Genomic DNA, 21,114 nt, shown 5'->3' with positions numbered 1-21,114 from the left:
ATGTTAAGACAGTTTGCGTGGGCAGTCATGTCACATACGGTTGAGTTTATAGCTGATAACTTTCTCTGAGGGAGGCAAGTCATTTCCGTCCCTCCCCACCTCAACACACACACACACACACACACACACACACACACACACACACACACACACACACACACACCTATGTTTTGGTGAGAAAAAAAACCCAGACTGTGTTAAATGATTGAGTTTATAACAAGGAAGTCTTTTAGTAATGATTAACTTTATACCAGGTAATAGATATCCTCCATGTGAATGGGCAAAACAGACAGGAAGACTAACAGATGGATCACGCTTCAAATCACACAATAGAAAATGGTTAGAACACACGGTATCAAAAATCAAGCTTGGATTTTTTTTTTTGGAGGGAAACAAAGCCTCTCCTATTCCCATCCCCCACATCACAAAATTAACATCTACACACAGAAACTTATCAAACTCATTAAATAAATACATAACCTGTATGACAAGCCCAATATCAGTTCGCAGAAGAAATAGAAACATAAGAAAACTCATTGGAAATACACTATTTCAGCAGATAAAAGTTAACAGGCAAGGACAAAGAGTGAGGGAAAGAGTTTTCAGAAATGGCGGGCGAATCATCTCCTACACGATGAGCAATACTGAGTCATGAGCCTGGGCAAATCCACCAACAAAGAAGCTCAAAGCTAGCAGTCTAAAACACGCTTTTAATGCCTCAGAGTCAGCACCGGCTCTTGGTCTGAACATTAAAAATCTGGTGGTTTTTGGGAATATATTTTGGCTTTCTCCAGAAGGTGTTGTGATATTGTTGGATTTCAGAAAGTTCTCCTGTGTGTTCATAATTTACCCGTGAGTACCTGTCCTGAAAGATTATCTTTCTTGGTCTGAGATAAAAACTGACTTGAACTGGAATTGAATGAGAAATATGTGTAACTCGTGCATGCATTAAAATATGGATTACACAGTATTATGTTGTGCTGTAACTGTTGTAAAAGTGGATTTCAATGTGAAGTAAAAGTTTTGAAATTTGAAGCAGTATTTTCTGAGTATTTCTGAGTAAGTTGATTCAAGGTGAAGGAGGGAAAAAACGAGAAGCTGAAATTTACAACAGCCATAAGATGTAATTTAGCAAACAATAAGCCATAAGCTATTTACTCGGCAGCTCCTGAACAAACATTACCAACTGGTTTGTTAAAATCCTGTGCTTTAAGTGAGACTAACAGAAAACTCCTCATTTGTATCTTTTTTCTCGTTTCTTCACTGTTGGAACAAAACTTTATAAAAAGGCAGAACCTCCGGCCAATTTTGTCTCAAAGTCTCAATTTATGGTGAGCATAATTTGATAAAAGAAATATCAGAGTAGTCCTGTAGAAGAGCGTGTATGTTGGTTCTAATAATTTAGCTCTAAATAAAATCTATAAAAGGCAGTCATGATAAAAACCGAGCAAATAGTCTCTAATTTGATTTAATCAGCTGAAACAGCTGAGCATAAATGGGCCTATATTTACCTGCAATTTATAGTTTTTGTCTTCTAGCTGTTTTTCTAACCATCTAATAAAGACAAAGGGCAGAAACCAACTTTGGATTTTCACAATAATCAGTGCTGTATAATTATTACTATAAGCAATTGTTCATGTATTTCATGTGAAAATCCTCCATTCTGTGGATCTGTATGCAAAAATACAAATTTATAAATAGGCATGAAATCAATTCTTTTAAGTATTAAAAAAAATCTAAAACAGATCCATAAAATATGACTTTCACTGTCCTTCTAAATTGAAAAATCTGGGATTGTTAAACAATAATTAAAAGTCTTAAAATGAAGGTGGTTTTACAACTATAAAAGCCTGCATGTGTGGATCCCATCAAACTTTATGACAGTTGCCCACCATTTGATTGAATTACTTCCAGAAGTTGTACAAAGCATAAGCTTCACTTGCCCGGGTTACAAAACTGATTCCCAGTAAACGTATGTGGTTTATTATTAACACTTAAAGTGTATTTTATAAAGCTGCATATATTCAGACACATAAGAAGTGTGTATGTGTGTGTGTGATAATAATGTTAGTAAGTAAACATCAAATAGGTAACATGTAGACTTCTAAATATTAAGATCAAATGATTGGAACTCCTTTAAGTGATTTCCATTTTTACTAAATGAATCAATAAATGAAATTATCTTTAAAAATGTATGAAATATGTCAGAAGTCAAAGGTAAATCTCTCAATGACATATTAGATGCAACAAGGGCATTCGTGTTTTTATCAGCTGGAATATAATACACAAGCTAAAATGCAAAGTTGTGACAAAGGTATTTAAAGAAGTGAACATGTATAAAATGTTAAACATGACTGAATTTATGTGCCATGGGTGAAGAGAACAGCTCAAACAGCTGACTTCATTGTTTTTGTTCATGCAGTGATTTTCTGCGAATATAAAATAAAACAGAAAAAAGACATCTCCCTTCCATACACACCTTTTTTGTTCAAGTCACTGCCATTACAGTAAGCAAAAGGACTTTGTTTTGAGCGGGAGGATATCACGCCATCCAAGAATAAATTCAAAGTGACCCAACACAAATTTCATCAATTTATTAATTAATATTTTGAACATGAACAGCTCTTGTTCAAAGAAGGAGAAACCACCCTACAAGATCATCAGTCGCATCACTTTTTCCATTTCCCCCCCAAGTCCTTCTCAGCAGTCGCTCAGTACAACTGTGTAACATAAACATATGATAAAAGGTTACAACAGTTTGACTATTTGCATCAGTGTATTGAGTGAAATTCAACAACGCTGTCTGTTATTTGACTCAAAGTTAATTTCATTTTGAGCATGATCAGCTATTCTGGGTTTGTGAGGAGATTAGTTGCCATCCAATGTGGATAAATACATATGTGTACATATTTAATTCATTTAAACAAAAACCAAATCATTTTAAATAATAAAGAAAACTTTGTTATAAATAATACAAATATAGCTGTTTATTAAGATTTGTGAGATCTGCAACACATCAACACAAAAAGGCTTACAAGTATTACAACAGAATAGGATTATTTTTCCAACAAAAGGACGCAGAAGTGTCTTTGCCATTTACAGGTAACAAACAGATATTTCCTAAGAACAGTCACCTGCTCTTGCCTAATTTTTCTACAAAGAAAAAGTAGCACATACAGTATTGGTATGTGTAGCCCGCCTGCAGGTTATAAGTACCCAACAGCATCCTCTGCTCCAAATGTGTAACCTTAAAAATTACAGTTAGGTACCAGAAGCTTCACATCTGGTGTCATGATGGATGGAAATGTACATTTTGTACTAAAGCTATTCCAGCCTTGAGTACAAAAAACCCCCCTAATGTCACATGCCTTTCACCTGCAATAAAACAGCAACAACCACTGTGAGAAAGCAGGCCCTGTCTGCCCGATAATCGAGAAAAGAGACTAATTTTATCAATAATCACAAAAGAAATTAGGGACAGATAAGCTTTTACGAAACAATGAGATGTGGAGGGAAAGCCCCACATCTCTCTACTTCCTGCAGTCTGATTATTGCTGGGAAGGGTTAATTTGTGAGTGCCATGTCAGCCTCTCATTTTTTAATGAACTATCATTTCCTGCTGCTGAGTGCGGAGTGTGTTTAGGCGTCCTGTGTCCATTTTGAGAAAACTAAATTCCACAGGCCATGAGTCAGAGGAGACCTTTGACCTGTCTGCCCCTTCTGAAGTCTGCCACCTCACACACACACACACACGCACGCAGGCACGCACGCACACACACACACACACACACACACACACACACACACACACACACACACACACACACACACACACAAACACACACACACACACACATGCCCTGGCGTCCCACACACGGGATGATAGAGAACAAGGGCTCACATGACAGCCAAACCCTGGCCAGGTTCAACTGGTTACGACATGATCACAACAACTGGCTTAGGCAATCGCTAGTGTTACCCAATGCTCCACAGGGCCACAGTTCACACCTAACATAACAACACAGACGCTGCAAGATGCACACGCACACTGTGGTTAGGCAGCGCTCTGACCTGAGGTCCTGAAAGTCTGACCTCTGCACCTCTCTGTGCAAAACACTGACGCTCTGACTCATTTTTTTTTTTACTAGCTCATGGCTTGATAAATTATTATCTTCATTTTGATATAAGTGTCAGAATAATTAAATAATGGAATTATGGGAGGAGGACTTTGTTTTACTTTATTGTGAGGAAAATTTGGACTCACGTGCAAATGTTGTAAGGTAATATCTGTGTGTGTGTGTGTGTGTGTGTGTGTGTGTGTGTTCCTCCTCCAGTTCAACCGGGCTTTTTCCCAATGACATCACCACTAAAGCATGGAGCCCACTCCTGGACGGAGATCCCCTTGCCCTGTGTGTTTATCACATCCCTTCTACACAGCCATCTGTGTCAGCCAGCACACACACACACACACACACACACACACACACACACGGACACAAACATGCACACAGGCTCGGACACATGCTATACTCTTGGGTGCCCACGGTGCTGCTAGGAAATCAGGGGGCACCAATTATAGCAGTCTATTATTCCTCTCACTTCCCAGACAGCCACATAAAACAGCCCGCCGACCCCTACGACCCCCCAGGTTCAAGCCGGCATGCCCACACAGGTCTGGGGTGTGGAGGTGTGTCGTCGTTGCTGGGTCACTGTGTAACCAGGCCTGGACCCTTCCAATGGTGAGAAATTGTTCAGTGAGTCAGATGTGACTGGAGACACATCCAGACAAGTCATACAGGCAGGCTGGAAATAGAGGAGGACATGGAAGATCAGAAGAAGAAGAACAGATGGAGGGCATCACTGGTTGTTCCTGTGTCTCCATCAATCCTGTGATGTCATGTCACGGGATCTATGGTGACATTGTTTCCTATGGGATGACGTCTAGCCTTTCAAATGAACACCTAATGACCCGGTGATAGCCACGCCCTCTTCTACTTCAATTTACATTTAATTTATCCCAAATGGGAAACTTTACTTTACAAGTCAGAAAAACAAACACACAGGAGGGGTTAAATGAACGCATACGGTACTTTAAACAAATACGAAGGGCAGAAACACACCATGGAAACAAGGTCATAGGGTGGAAAATTGATGACACTTAATAAATAAGAACTTGAGACAGTTGACTGTCCTGTGAACGCAATCTATTCCACTAATCTGACACAGCAGCTTAGTGATGTATGAGGGACTTTTTCAGCATACAGTACACTGTGGGACTATATGCAGTCTGTGGTTCATATACACTGAAATGCTGCTCAGACAACCACATAGGTTACTACGTACCTGTTAAAAGCCACAACACGCTGTATGTTCTACTGGCGGCTCGATAAGCTCTACAAAACAACAAGGAGTAACTCTGCATAAAAACCGCCCAGCAAGGTCAAATGAATCTGTTTTTTTAATGTACCAGTGTCTACATGACAGAAGCAAAAAATAATAGGCAAAATGCCAAAAGTGACTCAATGATTAAGTTTACATGAGAGTTTACATGCTGTAGAGGTTGTGGTTAGGAGACACCAAATGCAGACAAGTGAAAGTTTCTGATGTCTGTGCAACTGTATGTTAAAGCGTGACTTGCTGTGCTGCAACAACACTGCAGGAATGTAGAACATCTAGCAAAAGCAAAATACTACATTATTTCGCAATAAAACAGTTATATTGAGTGAATTTAAGAGTGATCCCAATAGCAGTCTAGCCCTAAGATTTAGTAAAAGTGATAAACTGTGACAGTGATGAATCTTTGAAGTTTGACAAAAAAAATTATATACAAATTATTTATATGTCTGGGATAAAACATAAAACACAACCTCCTCTTAATTCAGATCTATGGTTGTCCTGGTATTTAGAATGAGGCCTAACATGGATGATCCACAGCTGGACGATACCAAACAATTTATGGGAAGAATTATTACAAACAACCCGTCTTACTATCTCTCCTCCCTCCCAAATACCCTACTGTTGAGAATAGGGCTCCTGGGGGACAACATGTCTGTTTTGACTGAGGTGTGGTGGAGAAAGGGCAGGGAGGGAGAGGGGTCTGGGGCGGCTGCCTGGCCGGCCTCTGAGTCAGGTCCTGTCTGGGATGACTCCTCTCACACAAACTAGACAGACACACACACATACTCATGACAACTGGTAAACTTACAGCACATATTGCAATGTTCATGGGATTCACAAAACAATACACTTCAGTGGATGATGCTGATTAAGAGCTCAAGGTCAGGTTGTGTTCCTCTGATAAATGAGCTGCTCTAAAAATGAATCAATGGCGTACTGTTTCCTAAAACAGCACACAAGCCAGTTGCCATCCCGATGAATAAATACATTAGTAATTTCACAGCCTTGGCTGGAGCATGTGTAGGAATGATTTGATGAGCGAACAGCATGTGTAGTGTGGCACAGAGTGTAAGACGGGAGCAAAACTAATGAATCTACTAATGAGTGACACATAATATGACACCAGACCTGGAACACACATCTGACCTCTCCCTCTCTTTGTGTCCTTCTCTCTCTCTCAACAAACACAAACACACACACACACACACACACACACACACACACACACACACACACACACACACACACACACACACACACACACACACACACACACACACACACATACACAATTACTCATCAAAGCTACAATTACATTCAGATCTTTGTGTAACTTCTGAGTCCCTCATTGTGCTGTTAACTGCAGAGATCTGCCTACATTACATGGTCTGAACAATAAGTCTTCTTGAGCGATTGAATATTACTTTAAATGAGTGTGGTAAGACCTCCTGGCTCAGAGTCAAACCTTTCTCCATATGTTACTGCCTCTGTATTGTGGAAGTGGGGGAGATGAGAAAATGGACTCCCCGCCATGCCTCGCATTAAACTTAACGACAGCATATAAAAAGAGAAGTCGGCCACGACCTGCTGCTCCATCCCTCACTCCGACTGTCTTGCCCTGTTTGCCTCTGATGCCTAAGTGAGGCGTCTAACTGTATTTGAGGAGAGAAGGGCAGGCTGTGGAAGGACTGATCAATGCCATCTTTGTCAGGGTGCTTCTCAGGTGACCAGCGCACGGTGACTAATTGGATCGAAAATACTCCCTTCTGGCAGATTGGGTTAACGGGAAGACTTTGCTCACATGGCTCAAGAGGTCTATTTACGGGACGTGACAGAGGTGTAAATGGTTAAAGAAATACATTGATATTTTGGATTTTTTTTTTTTTAACACTTTACCATTTTTCCACTAAATACAGACAACGGTTTCAGTCTGCGAAGATGCAATACATCACTGCATGTAAAATAATGCAGTTCACTACATATTACACAGGACAAAATATTGATTGATCAAGAAAATGATTTGTCCCAAATAAGTGCACTTTGCTTCACACAGACTTACCTGGTAACATCGGGAATATACAAAAAAACCCTCAGTGCTAGGTGAGCTAGGTTTTGACTCTTACAAGACCAGGCCACCGTTACCTTCAACCCAGACAACCCCACATTCAGTATGAAACCACACTAACCTAGTTTCTATATGAGCTAGGGGTGTGTGTGCTCAAGATGGGCGAAATTCAGTGGAAACAAGCAGTGACAGACTCTTCTCCCCTGAATGCAGTACTTTTACACACACACACACACACACACACACACACACACACACACACACACACACACACACACACACACACACACACACACACACACACGTAACTGTGAAAATCAGAAAAATAACCTCCAGGCTAGTAGGAAACAGGAACATAAAAGGGTAATGAATTACATTAAAGTATAGGTTCTCAATTTTTTAGGTCTGTCTCAAAACAACAGTCAGATAGTCAGGTGGCCATATGAGCTCAGAAACAGATCTGGTTTGCTCTAAGCATCCCTCCTTGTCACCGTCTGATGCTAATATGAGGCTGTAACAGTCTGAGTTACAAAAATCCAGAGGGTATTTTCTAGTGATTGTCTTTTTAGAACAAACTTCCCCCACATAAGCAATCAAAACACAGAAAGAAACCAGAAACAGTGTAAATACATGAGATTTTTGTAACATGTTATTAAGTTGTAACTGTTAGTTGCTCTCCACATAGAGGGACCTAGAGTAGTTAGAAAAGATATATACTGTCATTAACCTGATTAGAAGTTAGGTACAGCAATATTTTAGTGGTTTTAGGAAATGTAGGCTACTGGTGCACTAAGTCTGGTACAAAATCACTAAAGCTTCCCACTGGTAATAAATACTGGTAACTGTTATCTATGTGTTGTTTAAACGTTCTGAGCAATAGAATACAACAAAGCTTCTTTGTAGCGCCTATGTTGTTTCCACATTACAACTTAAAGCTCATGAAAACTCTGCAAATGTGACGATCGGAGAAGAATGTGAATGCAGTGGTAATCCGATCCACTCAATCTAATTGATTGATTTATGCTCAGTCCTATAACAACCTCAGCATACCTTGTTAAGGAACTTGAGTCTGTCCTCCATACTCTGACTGTGACCTGTGACTCTCCCCTGGCCTCCTCCAGAGCAGGGCAGCCTGCTGTGATCCTCTAATGCTGCCAGCCTTGTGTTCCAGGAACAGCCATCTGCAGGTCCATTGTGCTGGTAATGGACTCCTGCCTTAGAGATGGACTCACATGGAAATGGGTGCATTCTCATGGAGACATGCCCCGATTTCTACTGGATAACCTTTTCAGGTCTCGACTCTTCCTCTGTGCATCTCAATGCCCCCTCCTGAGATCCCAACAGTGATAAGCCTCCCTTGACACATGAGTCTGAAGGATTTGCCAAACTCAATACAAGACAGAGAATAGCTGACTCAATCAAGATGATGGATTATTGAGAACAGCCATTTGAAATGTAAAGTCAGAAATTGAGATGCTATAGGATGAAACTGTGATGGTCTCTCTCTTGTTGCCTTTGTTCCTCTCGTCTCACTTTCTCTCTCTTCCACATTCTCACAAACATAACCAGCACCATAACCTACTTTACACTTTATCCTCTCCCAGACCTCGACTAAACCCAGACCCACCACAGTCACCACTGACAAGGTGTAAAAGTCACTGGACTCCTGCAGATGGTGAATCACCAGCAGCAAAGCCACCCAACGGTACTCATCACTACAGCTGTTCTCATAATTAGGGAAGACATTTTTTTCCTGTTCAAATATCATCACATACAGTACCAGTCAAAAGTTTGGACCGAACTTTTGACTGGCTGCTGAAAAAGTGAAATGAATCTGAGCTAGAAATTCAGCCTAAGCAAAGGGACTCACAACAGATCAAACGAGGGGACCAAAAGCTCACTGTTCTATTACTTCATGCAATGGGTGATTTTGAGCTTTTCCTGCTGTATATCACCACCTCACAAAGGCCCAGCTGAGATAAGAAAAAGGAGTGCAGGGAGGATTGGGCACAGTAAAAGATGAATCTGTTGCCCTCAAGTTATATGGAGCACAGCAGCAGGCACCAGTTCATTCTCTAAAGTCCTTCTAGGCTTAATGGCCTCTTGCACATTAAATTCAAGGGGATTCAAGTGTAGAAAATGGACATATTGTGGGATAAGACAGGGCAGAAGGAATTATCATTTACATGAATAAATTATTCCAGTTTTTTGCCCTTATTCCCCAAAAGTATATTCCTACTATGCTGTTTACACAGGGAATAAAATATTCGACTTTGCAGCTGTGCAACATAATTTTTCACCAGTTTTTCACCACTTGCAGACATCTCCAAAAACCTGTGCATATCCAAGTCATTTATAATGACTGTGTTGTGTTTCTCCTTCTGACCAGAAAAAGGAGCTTTCCTTTTTTGGATGCATGCGTCTTGCATTGGTTTGTGTACAACAGCCGTAGCAACGCACAGAGCTAACCGTAAACTGGCAGTATAGTGCTGTAAATCCCTATTAGAGACATCTATTCTAAATGCGCTGTATACATGTACATGTCCAGTGACAAGATATTACCATTCACTGTTCGTACATATAAATACGAAAAGTAATGCACAGTAATTTGTGTGTGTGTTCAACGCATTTATTTTGGAGGTATTCCATCTATCAAAATCATGTGAAAAAGACTGTTAATCTCCGCTTAGGTGGGCAGGTTGGGGTGGTGGATGGGTCCCAAAACGCAGGACTTTCACCAAGTGACCGGAGTTCATGTCGCGGCGGTGGTGTTCATGTCCTGGAAGTACTAAGCAAAACCACAACCTAAGCTATCATAAGAATTGTTGTGCATAACCTTTTGTTTAATATCATATGAACCTGTGGAAGAGAATACGTTGCCAAAGAATGCTTCTATAACCCGAATAATTTTGGCAATCCCACGTCTTAATCTGAAAATGCTACATTCGGAATGAGACCTAATTCGGAATATCCAAACTAAATATGCTGTTTTACATGACCTGTATCAAATTCGTAATATTGTGATATTCAGAATAATATACAAAATTTTAGTGTGCATGTAAACATATTTAATGAGGTCCATAGAGTTAAGGTATAATGGCACCTTTTGGTGATATAATATAATCTAAAAGTTCAAGTTTTGTGGTAAAAGTAGAAGCACATTCATTTAAAATGTAAAGTGTATAAGGTTTATTTATTTTTGTCTAATCTACACACTCTAAAAGACGTTAAAAAATGTGAATATGACACATTGTCTAGTGGCAGCAAAACTGCAAAATGAACACTTTTAAGTGAATAGCAGCATGAAACCTCTTGACATGCAACTGCTTCACATCTTGATCAAAGCCTTGTTTAATGTGAGTTTGCACATTTTTCTCCTGACTTAAACAATGACTGTACATGCACGGCCTGCCTTGAAGAGGAGACATCTGTAAATTAGTCACAGGACATAAGAAACCTAACAAGTCTGATCAGACACACAGCTCCACCAGGCCGGGTTATCAGACCTTGTTATCAGCCCAAACAACACCCGGAGGAGGGTTTTATTGTGACTTTGTGGCACTTCAAAGCAAAATTATCTTTATTATTATCCTACTGCTGCTGACAGAAATTGAACCTTAAATGCTTTGAGTGAAACCCATCTGCCAGAGATATAAGAATGTGTTTCAATAATACACACAAAAAAGTAATATAGCCAGTTTGAAATGTCCCTAACAGACAGTCATTAGAAAAGCAGTAGAAAAAGGAAGAACTCTTCACTAAGTATCAAAGGACAGAACTTATTTTCCCACAAAACATTTTTTGTTCTCGCTCTCAAAAGGAACATCAGACTGTCATAAATGTCTTCTGGAAATTTAAAGTCACTTATGTTGTTCCAACAACAAAAAAAGTGCTTTGCATATTGTCTACATTTTATTTCCAGCTAGTGAAACACTCTGGTGTTGGTCATTTTTGTTAACAGAGGTGATGAAAATGGCTGTTGACAGTTTTAGAGCCTCATGACGTTAAAGCCTCAGATCCAAAGCTCTCTTGTGAGACTGAATTTCAGTTACACTCTTTCCATTTGTCATTCATAGAAAAACTACTTCCCTGATTTAAAACTGCTGCGGAAAACCTTTAGAAATATCACTAAAAAAGCCCACATTTGGAAATAAGATTCATTACATTCAGACATAAAATGACTACAGTATATCAATATCACATTACACAACTCTGATTGATTAAATAAAAAGTGTTACATATAACAAACTATTTTCTTAAAGAGGCTTTAGAATAATTTGTGGACACTCCCTGAATGAATAAAAAAATCTCTTTAGTCATGATTAGAGGAAGATTTACCAATCTACTACTAATGTATACTGTTGTACATGTGCTACAAATATGCAAGGCTTAGATAAAGCAATACTACACACACACACACACACACACACACACACATGCCCTGGCGTCCCAAACACACACTTTACAACGAATACTGTTTTGTTTAACTGCTATTAAAATTCAAAAACTGGCTTTTAAAAAAAAATAAAAAATAACGGTCACACTACAACATGCAATTCAGGGGATTCACCAGGTAAAATGACAGTTTGAAACAAACAGCAAGTTCTGAGTGGCTCATAGTGAGAGTTGTTATCGTGTGTTTTGTCAGAAAGCTGATTATTTTGGTCAATATAGTTAGCAACTGAAATTAAATAAATGATGAAAGTAACTTTGAAAAAAATAAGAAATTTAATGATGATGGTTGAGTGTTTTGTAAATTTTCAGTGTGGTCTTTTGAAACGTGTACAGTCTTCAGTACAAACATGTTCATCATGTACAGCATTACACTCTGAGAGGTAACCTCCACTGACTTCTGTGTCCTCTGTGTCAGCGTGTGTGTGTAAACCAGCTCACCTGACATGCAAAGAGCAGAATTATGTGAGTATTATGTCACAGTAGAATAAAATCACCACAGCCAAAGTCCAACCAACGGTCACTTCCGTCACCCACAAAGACAAATACTATTCTTTCAGTTTACAGAGACTAAATTCAGAGCCAAGCAAACAAAAACAAACTGAGCATACATATTAAAGTCCCTGATCAAGCACAAATACCTGGAAAAGACAGAAAACATTTCACATCAGAAATACCTCAAATGTTAAAAAGCTACCAGGAAATTGGCCACTGCTGTAAGAATTTTCAAAAACAATCATCAAACATTTCATGCAGGCATTGCATGAAATCATTATGGAAGGAATCTGTTCATACAACAGAAGAACAACAAGAAATAAGAATTTTGCAGAAAAATAGTTTACATAAACTCGATAAATGAAAATAAAAAAAACTTAAATAAAACATTTAGGTTTTAGATAAATGCTTTACTTTAAATGTAGGAAATGTCATGTGGCTGTGGTGGGACAAAATAAAAACCGGATTTAGAGATTTAATATAAATGACTTTTGAGAAAGAGGCCATCCAGAGGACAAATGTTTGTGTGTGTGTGTGTGTGTGCATGCAACTGTGCACAGTAGGTGGGGGCAACTGCAGGTGCCTGCATTTAAGCGGGTGTAAATGTGTAAATGTATTTTTCAAGCACCTGCATAGTTAACACTAACAATGTGGTGTGACTGTGCCTAAAGGGTTAAAATTGAAAGGCTGTCACCCATTCATAAGGAGATCTGTGACTGAGAGTGAGAACGGCACAGAGAATTGTAGGTGAAGGTGGAAAGGCTTCAGTGAGGAAGGAAGCTGACGGTTGACAAGTTGTAATGAGGGAAACTTCCTTTAGAAAAAGGCGGGGAGTGAGTCAGACTGAAACCTGTCGATAACCAATGATCTGTCGCTTTGAGTCCGCAGCTCAATGAACAGTGACTACAGCCCCACACACACACACACGCACGCACGCACGCACGCACGCACGCACACACACACACACACACACACACACACACACTATTTAAAAAGTAAAACTTTTCTCATAAGGTTTGTGCTATCTAAGCGTCATTGATAAGACTTCAATAGAACATATTTGAAGTTGTGGCATTAAAGCAAGGATCAAGTGCTGTCTATAAAATTACACGAGGAGAAAAGAGAAACAACTGCTTCTTCAGTAGCCCTTTCCGACCAAAGTCTTCCAAAATTTAAATTTAGAAACAAAGCAAGTGTGCAAAAAAACAACATAGCAAGGACGAGAGCTGATGCAATCTCAAGGCCTGATTTCATCAAGTGTGTGTGCGAGAAGAGTGCATGAGTGTATGAATGTGTATGTGTGTGTAATTAACGGCACTCCCACCAGCAGGTGTGTCCAGGGCAGTTTCCAGCTGCAACCACTGGCATCTCTACAAGGACACCCATCATGGCATCGATCAGCACCCACACCCAGCACCAAGGCTCTTTCAGCTTGCATCAAGCCTTTATTTTCAAGAGGCCCAGAGGATGTGTGTGTGTGTGTGTGTGTGTGTGTGTGTGTGTGTGTGTGTGTGTGTGTGTGTGTGTGTGTGTGTGTGTGTGTGTGTGTGTGTGTGTGTGTGTGTGTGTGTGTGTATGTGTGTGTGTGTGTGTGTGTGTGTGTGTGTGTTTGGGTTTGATTTTTACATTTTCTCTGGCATTTTTGTAAAAATGTTTTACATCTTCAAAACCAGCATGTGTCTGACGGCTTCGTGATAAAACCACGCCGATGCTACAACCTCGCTTAACACTGTTTCCATGCCGCTTTGCATACACAAATACTGGCACAAATAAATTTCCTTTGTGAAATCTCACACCGGTAACTCGAACTCCTGTTTTTTCTTCCCACCCACGAGGTTCCAGTCTAATAAACATTTGAACATCGGGCCTTAGAGGTCTGACACCTAAGGGGCCTTACTTTATTGAATTGAAAGATAATAAGTCAGAACATGGTGATCCATCTTTGGACTCTCTATGAGATCAGGTAGGCAACAACCAACTGGTTAAAAGGACAGGAGAGATAAAGCAAAGAGGAGTTTTCTATGATAGACAAGAGTTCATCCAGTCCTGTGAAGCAACTGGAACGTGTTCATGCCCATAGTCATCCAGTGGAAAAATCCCAGCCATTAATCACCATGTAGACTATTACAGCAGAATGAAGAGCCAAAGGGGAACAAAATGTGACAAAAACTCTCTTTCAAGGTCTGCTAAAAAGTACTTCAGGCAGGACAAAGTAACAAGACATCTTCTATAATTCACCATGTTTAATTCAAAGACGCCTCTGACTATGCATGACCTTCATCAGAGTCACAAAGAGGAGGCAGATTTCACTCACAGGGACATACATTGCTTGAATGCCACATGACCACCTAAAAGGTCCTTCAACCTTCAAGTTCTGCATTAACTATTTCATGTGTGATAGCTGCACACCCCACAGGGTACTTTTGCTGAGCAAACAAACACACACAAGTACAGGCACACACCCGTTGAGGCTTACTCACCCGATGAGGGAGACCATCTGCTCCACTATGTGCCTGCTGAAGGTGACGATCACAAACAGTTTCTGTACAAAGAAACACACAAAGAAAGAGCGAGTCAGTTACGGAGGCATGGGGTCACTGCGGAACAAGGCCGTATGTGCATCATAGTTTGATCAGTAATTCCTTAACTCCCCCTCACAAATACACATTGACACTCCCTACCCATTATGCCCGAGCCCATGCCTTACACCACCAAGACAGTTTGGTCTAAAAGCAGCCATTAGGGCGCCCTTTTGTCAAGGAGGGCAAGAAATGAAAGGCCCGGGCTCTATGACACATAACCAACACAGTTCACTAGGTCAGCATATCACACTGGCTGTCATCAGAAGTGTGTGTGTGTGTGTGTGTGTGTGTGTGTGTGTGTGTGTGTGTGTGTGTGTGTGTGTGTGTGTGTGTGTGTGTGTGTGTGTGTGTGTGTGTGTGTGTGTAAAGGATGGATGGATAGAGGAGTAGAGGAATCAAAGGAGATGTGTCATGCTGCAGAGGGGGTCTGGAGGCCGGCTCCAGTCCAGTCTGATTCCTGCTTAGTCATCGGGCCAGAACGGACAGACTGGCGACTGGCGGCCATTCTGGCTCATATCAGCCCCATGCCCTCCTGCAGAGGGGCAGAAACATGCATCCAATAATAATTGACCGGATTTTTCAAGGTCCTTTTCTTGCCCTTTGAGTTGTTGTAGGTTCCTGTATTCATATAGACAACCATGCGTTTTGACCACTAAAAATGTGGTTTGATTCAGTAACATCTAGGTTGCCTTCAACATGCCATTAGACAGGCTTTACCCGACAGAGCTTTTGGCGGGTCCATCATTACAAACTCATGTTGTGCAGAAAGAGATTGTTGAAACCCACAGAACCTTATTTTAAATTCTAGTCCAGATCCCAAGGTTTCCACAGATACTAAATATATACTGCTGAATTACAGGGAAAAGTATATAAAATGATATACAGGACATCTAAAATTTTCCATTTTATATAATAATAAAAAATGTAAAGTGTATCTTTTGAGAAAATCCCTCAAGCCGTTTCATATTGTGACTAAAAGAAGACGGACGGACAAGCTGAAAACAAAATACCACCGCCGTGGAGGCATAGAAAGTGTAGATTGGAAAGACTAGAGGCAATTTTTACAGTAAGATAAATGACACTATTAGTGAACGCAAATTAAACGTGACATCAGTACACCACCCGTAACGTCAGATTTACACTCAAGATAAAAATTTGTAATTCAGTGACAGCAGTCGTCGATCAGTGCTTTGTTACAGTGTTCTTTGAATGATTATAATGCAACATCTCATCCAGGTCATGCATGCGTTTGCCTTATTTTTGTGTGGCTGTTAAGCCTCAGGACATCATTGAAAGTTTGACAGAATGAGCTGTTTGCAGTGTCTTATAATTGACATCTGCAACAATTAAAAAAAATGGTATGCATGCTATGGTAATATTTACAGATAAAAACTTGAGATGGTACGGTACGTAAATCCCCTCATGGCACCTGTTTAACCCCAACTTCAGGAACAAGTTTTTCGAGTAATGAATTTAAATATTGATTTAATTCGCCCACTTCTCCTGAACAGGCACTGTTCACACAAGTCATCTATCGTGCCACACAAAGCAAGGAGGAAGGGACAGCAAGTTGGCCGACACAGGAAAGCTGACTAAGATGCCTTAAATGTGTCTGCTGGGAAGCTGACGGTGACATGGTCTTGACTCGCTGATTTCAGTGAACTTATGTTGATAAGAGCTACGCACATCCCAGTCATAACAATTGTCACACACACAAACAAGGGGGAAGCATTACACCAGTTCTCAAAAGTTTACAGTAAAGGGACGCTCATTATCAAAAACCACAAGGTGCATTTAGTGAACTGATGATAATGTGGACGTGACAGCGTCCTACGTCTTATGTCCTGTTAACTTTCTCATTTTTAACTTTTGCTACAGCAATGTCCGTGTCGTCTTCCACACCTTCACACTCTACTGTCCTCAAAATCAAATATCTCACCATGACAACACCATTGTCATCATGCCCAAGTGACCTCCCGTGTTAACCAATCAACAGTGGACATTCTAACATGAAACTTAATGAGCATAAAAGGCGCAAGCAGCACAGAATAAAAAGCCTCTCCTTGGGGACTTGTGAGAACACACCTGAAGCACAGGTACAAAACCCAGCGCTTTGAAGCATTCAGAGTTTTATGCTCACGCACACAAACACACACAAACACACACACACACACACACACACACACACACACACACACACACACACACACACACACACACACACACACACCAAAAGCCTCAAAACCCCCTTTTGTTCCCTCTTGGCCAATGAGGGAGAACGTCACCTGCTCTTTCTTCTAATACTTCTTGTTTTCTGCTCACACACTTGTTAACTAGTGGATCATTTGCATTAGAAGCAAAACCTGAGCTTAAAGAAAATTGAACCAGGCAGCTACAGGAGAGTTTGGGGGGCCCCCAGACGTGCCGGAGAGCCGGTGAAGACTTTCTTTCTGTGAGACAGGGACACACCTCTGTCAGTGAGGGCCCCCGGGACCTCTGGGTGTAATCTGGTACTGTGTGTGTGATTGAGCCTGCCATGCATGCAACCTCCACACCCCCCTTCCTCTCCATCTCTCCCTCTCATTCTCCATCACCTCCCACAGACAATGTTTATCAGCTTTAGCTTGCGCTCACTAGGTTCGCACCCCCCCCCCCCCTCCCGTTTTTTTCTCAGTTTAGTGCAGGACAATGCTTTCTGCGTATGATAAGGAATGAGGCCAAAAAAAGAGCTCTGCTTTTAACCCTTTCTCTCTGAATCACAGTGAGCAAATTCCACCGTTTGCTCAGAAAACAGAAAGTTGAGCCCCTGACGGTAATCACAGACATACTGCAAATTCCTGGACGCAAATTGAGGATTTTCCAGGATTAGAAGAAACATTTGTGATGCCAAGTAACAGCACTTTCTTATTCAAGGGCTAGGATATATCTTTCACCTTCCCATAAATTCTCAATCTGCTGTCGTCTGACTGGCCTACTGTACAGTGTAGTGGTGGTGCTGCAGCTGTGATCACAAAATGGTTGACTCCCCCTACTTTGGCTGCACAAAATGGCCTCCGTACTACCAGCTGAATACAGTAGAGAGATGCTGTGCATGACTATGATTCATTATTTAACATACTTCTCCCTCTGAACAATATCAAAGACGCATGCAGATCTTAAACTTTGGCACAGATAAGTTTAGAAAAGACACCAGAGAAGTACAACATATGCAGTGCAGGTAAAGTGTGTTTTACTGTACATACATTTCTACTGTATTTTCATTCTTTTTAAATAATCTGCTCTTTCATCATTTGCATAGATGTGTGTTATTTAGCAGCAGTTTACCTGAATGTGCATTTTGATGACTGCTTTCCCAATGAGTGTTGCACCAAAAAATGTTGAGAAGGGGACCAAAAAATGTCCACATGTTATTCCTGCCAGGTCAAATAAGGGATTTGGTATCTGGGGAAAACCAGCAGAGATGATCACATTTGATATTATGTAAATTAACTTCAAGACATACAAGAGAAATCGTACAGAAAAAAGTGCATTAAAAAACAATACGGTGCAATATTGAAATTTCTAACATCAGTGTTCTACAGGCACACCTACAGAAGGTAGCACACAGTGCCATGGGCATATCTGATACTTGTCAAATGAACATTTCATTATTTTAAGATCTGTTTTTTGTTTATATTTGAACAGTTGAAACTGTCATTTACTTTGACATTAATAACACTGCTGTGAGCATGACAGAATGATTCAAAATGAGGATGAAGAATATTTCATAGAATAAAGAAATGTATGTGTGATTTGACTTACTGAAGCACAGGCTAAAATCCCAAAGAATCCCACTCTCTGGATGAGTTCCTGCACTGCTACTTTTGCTCGGGTGGCAAAGTCCTGAAAAATAGCAGAAGTGCGGAAAACGTGTGATTTCATTTTCTATAGACACTTGCTGATATTGATCAGATAGTGCATGTTTACTGTATCCACAAAATAGCCATCACTTTAGGTACAGGAGACATCTCCAACCTGTTTCACAGATATTTACCACACAAGAAAATAGCAACAGTGTATTCTTCTAATTATTGTTGTAGAGATTATTTCAGTCTTTATAAATTCTGGATTATGTCTGACAGACTCAAATTAAAATGATTATTTCTGATTTACAGTTCATATGATAAATTATTCACAATTAATGTTTGGTCAATTCTACATTGATGAGCACATTTGTTTAGTTTCAAATAATGAATTGTGCTACTGAAACATTTACGAGAGCAAAGAGGTTTTTTTCAGTGTTTTCTGTGGAAAAGTGACAGTCACAGAGGTGTGTGAAATAATTGTGTGTATCTAGCTGGAATGTTGAATTGTTGAATTTTAGATTTAAAATGTAAGATAAGATCTTAATTTGGGAACACACTGTATAATCAAATGTGTGCCTTTAGGATTTCTCCATCTTCTCTGAATGTTAATATTTCAACTTTATTTATTTATTGACTGTGCACTGTTATTAAATCTTTCCATTTTCTATCTAAAAACATGTTGGTGTCCAAATGAAACGAAAAATGAGTGAATAACCAGTTTTTTTAGTTTTGATCTTTGCTTGATTTTGAAATAAGTGCAGAGGAGCAGAAGCTGCAACAGGAGGATTTTCTACACCCTGTAAATGTGCCCTCCACAAAAAGGGATCAGAAATTATTAAGCAAGAAAACAACTGGCAAACCAAAAAATCAGATCCTTAGAAATTAGATGCACGGCGGTGAAAACTGTCTCAAACTTAAAAATACATATCTATTTAAATGGAATGTGCATCAAAGTGCTTTTAATTGATCAAATCTTAGACTTTGTGTTTCTAAATCCTCCCTTAGTTAAGGTGCTTCATTTTAGACAAATGATATGTCTAACACCAGATACCTAAACATGCACTTTTTATAATATTTGCACTTTTTATTCTAACTTGTTCACATTTTCTAAAATAAATGTGAAACATATAGATGAGGAACTCTTGGTGTGGGAAAGTTGCCTGCTTGTGTACTTCTATCAAAAATAATAATGAAAAATAACCAATCTAAAAATTAACAACTTATTAGAGGCAAAATGTATTTATTTAAATGTTTGAATGAAAAAAAGTGGGTTTCACAATTAAGTCAAGCCCTGCACTAAATTCAGCACCGTCCTGCCAACAGAAATACTTTCAAGTTCGCACTGATTCACCTGCCAGATATTCTCTAAACAGGATCCTTCATTCTAGGAAAATGATGAACTAGTTTGAGCATTTGTGTATCTAATATCTCGTACCAGTTAACAATTCAATTATCACTGGGAATGTGTGAACAGGAGAACAGACGTTGGTAATTCCAGTGACTCACAAATTCTTGCTTTTTCTGCAGGTTTTGCTCGATCCCTCCTGACAGCTCCACAAAAGCCTCTTTTCACAGCAATGACACAGATTTCCCCCCCATATACTTTTTCTGGGAATCAGAGCCTTAATCTGTTTGGATTTGACCTAAACTAGTTCTGGGAACACAGTGGGACTGCAAAGGAAACTCCTGATCCAGGACCTTTCTTATTTTTGGATGACACTATTTAGGTAATTTATGAAAGGAGCACTTCCATATTATGCTAGATTTGCTATTGATAAATTAAAATGTATCGTGTTTTGCGCAGAAATGGTTTTAGGGTGGAAATTGTAACTCTTAAAACAATAATGATAAAATATGAGGACATTGCATTTCCAAAATATTCAAGGCAAGATTTTTTTTTTCATTTGTAGGCCTTAATATGTTAATAATTTGAAGTGTTCAGGTGTAGATAATATAGATTTTATAACACAAAATGGCTTTCATTCGTTATTTTTAATTGTACTTTTGTCTACATTTATTTTTGAAGTTGTGGAAAAGACAAAAACAATAACATTATTATTTCTTTCAAAGTTAATGTAATTACTTTAGTAATTGCATGGTTTTAAAAACACTGTGAGGTTCAGAATTAAACAAAGTAATTATATTGATGTCACTTTGCATTAAGCATTTGTTTAACACAACTCTTTATAGGCAACCCTATCTCTTTGTATCTAATTCAATCTTTGTACTGAATATATGTTTGATTATCCTGAGTTATGTTCTATACCCTTAATTTAAA

The 21,114-nt window shown here is 39.5% G+C and overlaps 1 protein-coding gene across 4 annotated transcripts in view; it reads right to left on the bottom strand.

Moving 5' to 3' along the window:
- The window catches only part of LOC310956206 (vacuole membrane protein 1-like), a 47,719-nt gene that overhangs the window by 3,157 nt on the left and 23,448 nt on the right, over nucleotides 1-21,114 (bottom strand). For 2 of the 4 annotated variants that reach the window (XM_083926367.1, XM_083926369.1), the window contains 3 exons: nucleotides 18,793-18,873; nucleotides 18,316-18,432; nucleotides 14,890-14,951 (listed from right to left, as the gene is read on the bottom strand). In XM_083926367.1, the coding sequence (XP_083782493.1) occupies nucleotides 14,890-14,951; nucleotides 18,316-18,432; nucleotides 18,793-18,873 (260 nt within the window). Of the gene's footprint in view, nucleotides 1-4,693; nucleotides 4,804-14,889; nucleotides 14,952-15,410; nucleotides 15,524-18,315; nucleotides 18,433-18,792; nucleotides 18,874-21,114 lie in introns of those variants that run through there. The other 2 variants (XM_083926368.1, XM_083926370.1) reach the window with 2 other exon arrangements.

Source organism: Echiichthys vipera (genome assembly GCF_963691815.1).
Source record: "Echiichthys vipera genome assembly, chromosome: 14".
NCBI lineage: Eukaryota > Metazoa > Chordata > Actinopteri > Perciformes > Trachinidae > Echiichthys > Echiichthys vipera.
Note: the sequence above shows the minus strand (reverse complement) of the source record. Positions and strands in the feature narration are given on the sequence as shown.